Consider the following 9,321-nt stretch of genomic DNA (forward strand, 5'->3'; position numbering starts at 1 on the left):
TCAGAGCGAACTACGGACTTCTTTACCTCGGTTCTCTACCTAATGGGTGATAGGAAGAAGCAAACCAAGGAGAAGACACCTTTAAGAATACCTATTGAACCAGATGTCGTGATTCATGACGGGGAAACAACGAACAGACCGGGATGCCATATGGAAGGAGTCTGGACAGGAGATCTTAGGCTCTAATGAGCAAATTGCCCGTCTCCAGAATGCCCTTGAAAATGGCGTTACCTCAGTTGTCAGCTTCATTAATGGGTTCAATAATCCAGAAGGCTTTTTTCTCTTGGGAAGACAGGATGCTTAGAGACGACGATATGGAGTCGGAAAATGACGAAGAAGAATCACCGTCGAAAGGGCGGGAAAACGAAGTGACCGTGAAGTCGCTCATTAGGGAGAAAATTTGCAAATTGCAAATTTGCTCAAGTTCCCTAATATTTGGACTTCAGCCATCACCTCCACCATCACCAGTGCTAAATGCACGAGCACGACCTCTATCTTCAACAACAACGCCCAAAATACACGTGAAATTGTTAGAAACTCGAGACACAGCACTTGCTTCAAGTTCAATCACTTCAGGGCGTCGCAGCCTTTCAGCTAGTAAGCCAGTAAGCCCGGAATTACAAACTTTTGGACATAATTACCAACCAAGAGAATATCCTCATGAATGGATACATTGCTGCAGCCTATCGCACAGAAACAACAACCTTTATTAAGGACACAACTGATTTTATCAGTTTCATAGCGAGACTGACAAAGATAGGCCAAGATACAATTTTAGTATCAATCGACGTGTCTAGCTTGTACGCAAATAAACCACAATAAGAGGGAACAAACATAGTATGCAAGACATACAAAGAATTCCACGATGGGCCATTTCCGATTTCATGTCTACCTCCTCTTCAAAGCGAGTCTAAGTGCAAAGTTTTTGTGATGGCAATTAGTTGTACATTACATATGAATGAAAACTACTTTTCATAAGAAAAACTTCCCACTTAGACTCGCTTTGAAGAGGAGGCAGACATGAACTCGGAAATGGCCTAAAATAATCCACCCGGATCCCAACACGCGCCGCTTCTAAGGCAAATGCTTCGTTTAATCCAAAACGAAAACTCGCTCCAGTTCAATGGAGATAACTATCTCCAAACACATGGAACCGCCATGGGGACAAAAACGGCAGTCTCCTTTGCTAACATTTTCATGGGGAAAATTGAAACAAAGTTAATACAAGAAAGAAATACCAAGCATAAAAATATGGAAAGAAGGTATTGATGATATTTTCTCGCTTTAGGACAGCAATAAAACAAAGGTGGACTATTCCACCCTACCATCAAATTCACGGCCGTGATATCATACAGAGAACGAAATCACTTTTCTCGATTAAAAAACGAATCCACCCTGGACGTTAAAACTCACTACAAGCCGACTGAAACCTTTCAATATACATATTTCAACTCCTGACACCCCCCAGGCGTAAAAAAATGGTTTCATCAAAAGTGAAGCAATGAGACTGCTTAAGACTAACTCTTCGAAAACAACATTTTAAGAGAGCCAACATTTTACAGCACCAGTGGTTTTTTTTTTTTTTACAGACATCCAAAGCTGCAATGAATTCACGAAAAACGTCTTTTTGTGATGGAAATCGCGTTGATATTGAAGGAATCATTGAGACATGACATAAAAAATATGGTTTCTTTTTCGGTAAAGCCATCCAGGGTTACAATAAAATACACGAAAAAATCACTTTACATCTGTCAATAAGTCTATGTTTTTTTTTACTCCTTTGACTTCCACGAAAGCACAAAGTTTGGAACGGGCTCACAAACCAAAAATGGCTAGCTACGCCCCTGACACTGCTTTCTTCATGGCGAAAAACAATGGGCGCGAATTACAACATGTACTGTGGAAGGATAGGCAAACAACAACACCAAATAATCAAAACAACAACGGCAACGCCAAATAATTAAAATGTCACCCCAGTTTTGGGCGTCTTTTAATTACTGTCTTGGCCTGTAACACATGATGACAAAGGAAATTTATTCACCCCAACAGGGGATTAAATGATTTATGCTGCTTGTTAGTGCCAGTCTCCCAGCAAGTGGTTAGGGGTCATCCGGGACTTAGATCATCCAATACTTAAGAGGATGAGGCCAGTTTACTGTACTCTTTTCCACAACTCGAGCTCTCCGAGCAGTTCGCCATTTGTGTTCGTGCAGGCCGATTTGGTAGGATATTGTCTTCTTGACTACGGGAAAAGAGGTTTGCAGATCCAAAATCCAGGAACGGACGCCAAACAAGTTAAGTATAGACATTGTTGTTATTCTGGGGCGAATTATCGCCGCAAAGTAGGGCGTTCGTGGTAACTTGATGGCTTGCAAATCTTCGCCATGTGCTTTGTTGGTTGGCCATTCCTTCGTACGAAGAATGGTTGAATTTATTGAACGTAACCACTACAGTGGTTTTTATTCACGCACGTTCGGAGTTGATCACCCGTGCAAGGTCGAAACGATCGGAATCGGGGGGAGAACAGTGGACAAACTGATCAAGTTTGATTTACAAACGATTCGGGGTACCGCCCCCACTGTTGTAATTATGGACATCGGCTCGAACGATTTATGTGACAAGGACGCGGACCCGGACACGGTCGCATGGTCGATCCTCGCCCTGGTTGAGCTTCTGTGGGCGTCTTTTAATTACTGCCCTGGCCTGTAGCACATGATGACAAATTAAATCTAAATGTGGCAAAGATGCCACAAGAGAGAACACGTACAGAAACTCAGCTGAATATGCTTAAAACAAATTCAGCTCCGTTAAAAATACTCGAGGTAAAGACAATGAAAGGGATTTGAAATCAATGGAATTTACACGAACTTTTCCTTCGGATCTGAGCGCTTAAATATCAAACATAATCCGAAAAACGATGTCATTGAATAGGTCGCTTACAATATTTGCGCCCGCGAAGGGGGGGGGGGGGGTACTGCCATATATGGGCTATATAGGTATGTGGCGCTGTGAAGGGTATGGTTTTCAAGCAGTTTACTCTAGCATAGGGTATATAAATCCGATCGTTTGGGTCTAGAATAGGGTATCATTTTTCACGAAACTGACCAGTCGCTTAAAGATTTTATCAAGACTAAGGAAACCAGAATTTCCCGCTCAAAAACATAAAAAAATCGAGTCGGCGAAGTTTAAGTTTACGCAACTCAGCCTCAACAGTGTCGATAAATGGCTATCATGAAACACTTCTGGATATTATTAACTGCCAAGTATAGGTATTTAGACGGAAATCGATGGGAGTTTACTCTAGTATAGGGTAGCAAAATTCAGCTGAACTAGCTCTGGTATAGGCTGAGGGTTCCAGGGTCCCAGCGGCACATCCCCACCCAGAAATTCCTAGAGTACCCCCCCCCCCCCCCCCATCCTGGGTATTTGCGTCAGTATTGCAACATAAATGCAAACTCTTGGCTTGTAAATGGCATTCAGCAGTACCGCTTTTATATCAGAAATATTGACGAAGTTACACAGAAATCCAATAACTAAACCGAAGGCGAGAACTGACAACGTCATACAGTACATAGGGCACTTTCCCTTTGTCAGAACTGGACTGCCATATCCATCAGTTTGCAAAAAAAAAAGCTTGAAGGAACACTTGCGTGTTATCCCTCGCATTCTTCTGGAGGAGTATATATCATCCTCGAAGTGTGTTAATTTGAAGGTGTTGTGGAGTTAATCCTTCGAAATGCCCTGTCTGGCCGGCCAGTTCTATCAAATGGAGAGCACCCTAAGAGTTACTTCGCCTGACGCTGAAAACGGATTCACCACGATGATTTGCATAGCTTATTGTTTTATTATGTTGCTTATTTTAGACAAAAAAATGTTACGAGTGAGTTGTTGTAATATTGTAAATTGCACAAGTTTTGTTGAAATTTACTTCATTTTTTGATTGGGTCAAAAAAGCATAATCTTTCATGAAAAAGTCTCAAAATTCCAATCCAAAGTAAATTTGAGAAATATTGACAAAAACAAAAAGTTGCAGCGAATGTGAGTCACAGTGCGACGCGCCTTCCCGTAGCCACCTAACAAAGTTTTTTACAAATTGTCCACCAATCAGGATGTGTGAATTTGATTGCATGACAGTCACGCCTCCTTGCAAAGTTTGAACACCGTTGTAACACCATGTAAGTTGAACACCGTTGCATTCACCATTTTCACATTCCCCATAATACATTTTCTTTGTCCCCCAAATTTTGCATAAACCATTGTTTTCAAATGCTCTTGGGACACTGCATATTCCCAAGAGCATTTTGAAAACAATGGTTTATGCAAAATTTGGGGGGCCAACAAAGTGTATTATGGGGAATGTGAAAATGGCGAATGGGTTGTTGAGTGAACGTACTTACGTAATTGTCAAATGTGAAAGTTTGTTGGGTGGCCACGGTAAGGCGCAATGCCCTGTAAAGTAACCTTTGAGTAACAAATATTGTGAACAGGTTGATTCAGCAATGCCTTTTCGTTTTTGTGTAAAAATTCACAGCTTTCGTTCATTTTGCATCAAAACCACATCAGCTATTTAACTGTGACTACCCCGATCACTGTGATTGGTCGGTTGTTGGTTGCTTGATTGATTGACTGACTAACTGATGTTGAATGCACATAGTAGCCTGTGGTAACTTAGATGGCCAACCGCAAACTTTTCTACGTATATTCGCAACTGACGGGTAAGTTAAACACGTTTCATGAACTCTGGTCCGCGGGCCGATTCAATCCTTTCATTTAATCTTTCTAGGTTTCCAGTAGCACCCTTCACGGACGAACGCGTTGACGTCTTGTTCCATCAAACGTTTGTTTCTCTCAACACCAACGCTTCTTCCAAAATGGCAGCTGCATCTTCTCGACCCATGCCGTGAAGTCTTTCCGCCAGCTCACAGAGTGGAAATTTCTTAGCCTCTAATATATTCAGCAAGGTATCCGTTGGTGACGCAGGCGGTTTTAGGCTTTCCAGGAACCGGATGTACTTCATTTTAAAGTCGAGACCTTCAGCCAAAGTTCTCCAATCCGCCTTAGGGTGTGGTGGATCAAGATAAATTATTAGTTCGCTGCGTATTCTTTGAGGCAGCGAGTCTAGTGCTGGTGAAGGCTCAAACCCGAACGAAAAGTAGCCTGACGATGTGTGGGCCATTTGAAGCGGACTGGCCGCCACTGCTCCAAGCAAATCACTGGCTGTGGTTTCTTGTAAAGAATTCTCACTTGTGCCCTTCAACATGTTTCCGGATACTGTGGACGTCACAGTACAAGTTTGCTCTGTAGCTTTGTTGTTTGATTTCGATTTCTCCTGAAACATACAAAACAATAAAATAATAAATAGATAAAGAAATAAACAAAGAAGTAAAACAAAATTAATGTCCTTGAGATTGCCGATGTGAGTGAATGTAACACTCAATATGGCTACGTCGAATGATCAGCTTACTGCCTGCGAGTCCGTCAGCTTTCAAGTTACACTACTACAGTCAGATATACTTATCACTTTTTCAGGTCCATTAGTCAAAAAACCATTCAGTCTATCAATTAATTTATCACTTAAGGTAATTCCTTAGTAATAGAAGTTGTCGTAAGATATTCTTTCAACGTTTCACGATTGTTCCCTACATTATGGTGACTCGAAATGTAAAAAAAAACATAGCTCACCAAGCTCGTTTGGGAGAGATAAATTGCCCCAGGTACAGTTTCTTTCCAACAGTTCGAGAACTGAAGAGGACCTCTACAATATTTGCAACCATCAGCAAGCTCTTTAGAAAGCAAAACCGAGCTCGATAACACGCCTCCCTGATTGCGCGGTTTCACTTTCACTCTCTTACTGAAATGACACTTTTATCACTCGACTTTCTTTTGCGTCCAAAAAGTATTCCGTTGTGCTCTTTACCGCGTTCTCTGAAAACGACCATTGTTCTTTCCAGCGAGATTTCCTGCACGAAAGGTCGCCATTTTGAAATGTTGACAATTACGCTGTGTTATGTGCAGAACGGGATGCGCAATATACACAAGCGTCGCTAGTGAAAACCACGCCTTCGCCTGACAGAATGAGAGAAAGAAATCTTACACTGACTGAAGACTGTCTTTGTTTGATAGCCGTGGACACAATGACTTCTTGTTCATCTCCATCTTGACAATCCTGTTCGACTTCAAACGTAGCTCGGAATTGAGAAACGAACTCATCTCTCATAGTGAACGCTGAAGAACAACTGGGCATGCGCTCAATACCATCCCATATGTGTTGAAAGCGGATCCTCTGCGGAGAAACAATATGCACAATCCGCTTAATTTAATGTTGTACAAATGTGAAGTCACTTAAAACGATATTCGCGCAAGTGTCGCCCAAAACATCTCGCACCACTTTTTTCGGAAAGAAGCCTATTAGAAATTTTCCCGCGCTTAGTCGCCCGCTGCATGTATTTGCTTTGCGTTCTGATTGAATTCAATTTGAATTCGAATGTGTAAATTATTCTATTATTGGTTCATTTAAATAAACTTATTACCTTCGTTCGGTTCTGTTAGAAGAAAACAAAACTCTCTGATGAATAACAATAACAGCACAATCGTTGCTGTAGTAACCTTCATGTCTGCAGTCGTATGAATCCATCCACGATGGTGATCTGTAAGCTTAACCAAAAGATCACCCCCTCCGTTCCTGAAGTCAAATGGTTTGGGTGCATCCACTCTGATTCCTCCAAGCCTCTCTGTTTCTTCGTAATGTACCATCTGTAAAGGGAAGCGAAAGCTTAAATCAAGATTTTAATGTGTATTGAAGGAAACTTCCAGTCCTTCATAAAAAAAACCTTCGAACCACAAGAAGTAATTTTGTTTTAAAGAAAGCGTTTGTACCAGGAAAGTCGTAAAAATGGCCAAGACTAAAACGGACAATAATTATTCATGAGCCGAATAAGTATAACATCTCTACAAACCTCCAAATGTACGGGAGTGTCCCCCACACAATACACCCGCACAATACAGTCCTCACTGGTCTCTGGTGGGGTGACATAAGCTACAATCCGCACTGATTTCTTGGCCACTACTTGACTGGAGGCAGACTCGCCTTTCATAACGAAGTTAGTGAAGTGATCTATAATGAGATGCACCATGTCTGCCTCCAGCAAAACCAGGTTAGACACAGAACCATCTTGATTGTTGGCGTCGGTCAACTGCTTCCAATCATCAGCCACCCCTGGCTCATTTTCATTGTATTGGACTGTGAAAAGAGAAACAAACGTTAGAAGTACTTTTTTGTAATAGTATGATGGTGGAAGGCCCGCATTTTTCTTGCCTTGTTAGTGTTTGCCGCATGAATGTTGTAACACGTACCATTTTGATGCTTCTGACTAAGGTTTTCACTAGAACAAGTGTAAATTTGGTTTGTTGCAAAAAGTTCACAAAAATGTTGCTGTCCAATCCAATGAAGAGTCTATTAATAAATTTTTTTTTGTGGAATATGGCTGTAGGTTACTCAAGACCTTGTAAAAACTACGTTGATAGGGTTAAGCCGCAGTACTTTTAATATAATTTGCCAAAATAAAGAAAGAAATGTTTTTCCCCCACCTTTTAAATTCCACGCTCCATTCTCGAGAAGAGCACAGTGTGGCATGCTAAGAATCACTGGGCGTTGAAACTTGATCCCATTTGGACCACACTTCACTACTGGACTCAGCAAAGCCTCTTTGCCACCAAGCTGTGGATGTCCCTCCTCTTGGTTAACAATTGCAATGAAAATCCCCTCTGTGTGTCCTTCAGGGATAGCTTGTGGTGGCACAATAAGGGAAACCCCAGTGTTACCTATGGTAAATTTTCCTCCGTTGTGGTCTACCAAACCCCAAGCAACCATATTGGGATCAATATTTTCTGGGAGGTTTGTAATGTCCCAGAGCATTCGAGAGGTTTCTGATGATGTGGACTTGTAACTGAGAGAGGAATTTCTTCTTTTATGATTCTCCTTTCTTCTACACGATAAGTCATTCAACGTGGCATCTTCGTCGTCCTTCAAGGCTTCAACAATGATGTCTCGAATTTGTGATGAAACACCAGGATATTTGAATGATGGCTCCAAATCAAAATCAATTCCACTTTGAATGGTTAGTGATCCAGCTCGAAGTTTTGTAGAAGATGCTGCAGGTACTGAATAAGAATCCCCACAACTGATGAGAAGATTACAACTATCCACTGTAGCTGTTTTAAATTTTTCTGGAAAGATAACACCAAGTTATTCACATCAACAAAAACAATAAGGTGAGCAAAGTCCAAGGACGATTTCCATTTGACAGAACTGACTGGCCAGGGGCGCACTACTTCCCCTCTCAAATGGAAAGTGAGAGAGGATAAAGGGACTAAGATCATGGTCGATGGACCGTTTTGGGGAAGACATTAAAGTCTAATTTGCGGATGTAATTACCAAGACAGCACTTTCTCCTCAATTATTTAAAGATCCCGCCCGAGTGTTGGTCCGGCCGGACTTGAACCCACGTGATCTCCCGCACGCTAGAATGCTCAGCCCACTGAGCAAACCTGTCAGCGGCCAAAACGTCAATCATTTGGAAATGTTAAACCTGACTGAATACGCAGCCAGAGAAATTCTACGTTTTTCATTACGGCCTGCATTTTTCTGTGCTTGTGCTTTATGCAACTGTTAGTCGCCTGAAGGAAATGCAAAGCGTACAAGAAGCGGTACACATCCACGGACGGGAAGGCATTCTCGGTTTTCACATGACGTCACGACCGCCATGTTGATGCCCCTAAACAAAGAAAAAGCGGCCATGTTGGTGCCTCGACCAAATCCTCCTGGAATTGAATTCTATTATTATGCAAACGCTTCATTTTGTTTTCGTTGAAAAACATGGCTATTGATCACGTGAGTGAAAACCAACAATTATCACATTACATGATTAGTACATGAAGCCTACATTAGCATGCGGTCCAGCCATCTTGAATGAGAATTAATGTCAATGTACTGAAGAACCTTTTAAAATAAAGCTGATTATGTTGCAGGTATGGCTAAGAATTAAAAAAAAAAACCGTTCTGTTTGTTGGCTAGTGACTCACCGGCGATCATTTCTTGCGAGGAAGATGCGATCGTTTCAAGGGGAACAGGGACTGCCCTGTCATTTCCAGCTCTACCACTGGCTTGGCAATACTGTTGAAGTTTTCCTTGACGAATCATGCAAAAAAATATCAACACTAACACCACCGCAATGGTTGTAAATGGTAGCAGTGAAGCAAGAATAAGCACTTTATTGCCATCGTCTTCAGTTTCTCCCTCCTCCGCCTCTCTGTTGTTTTGTG

General features: G+C 41.7%; 1 protein-coding gene across 1 annotated transcript in view; it reads right to left on the reverse strand.

Annotated features, from left to right (window-relative positions):
• Window positions 1-3,445: 3,445 nt before the first annotated feature.
• The window catches only part of LOC138015121 (netrin receptor UNC5D-like), a 9,753-nt gene continuing 3,877 nt past the window's right edge, over window positions 3,446-9,321 (reverse strand). The window contains exons 2-7 of the mRNA XM_068862041.1: window positions 9,082-9,321; window positions 7,588-8,226; window positions 6,957-7,240; window positions 6,607-6,753; window positions 6,095-6,283; window positions 3,446-5,329 (exon numbers count right to left, since the gene is read on the reverse strand). The exon at window positions 9,082-9,321 is cut by the window's right edge and continues 658 nt beyond it. Of these exons, the coding sequence (XP_068718142.1) occupies window positions 4,832-5,329; window positions 6,095-6,283; window positions 6,607-6,753; window positions 6,957-7,240; window positions 7,588-8,226; window positions 9,082-9,321 (1,997 nt within the window). The 3' untranslated portion in view covers window positions 3,446-4,831. The remainder of the gene's footprint in view (window positions 5,330-6,094; window positions 6,284-6,606; window positions 6,754-6,956; window positions 7,241-7,587; window positions 8,227-9,081) is intronic.

The sequence above is a fragment of the Montipora capricornis genome, chromosome 9 (genome assembly GCF_036669925.1).
Source record: "Montipora capricornis isolate CH-2021 chromosome 9, ASM3666992v2, whole genome shotgun sequence".
Taxonomy (NCBI): domain Eukaryota; kingdom Metazoa; phylum Cnidaria; class Anthozoa; order Scleractinia; family Acroporidae; genus Montipora; species Montipora capricornis.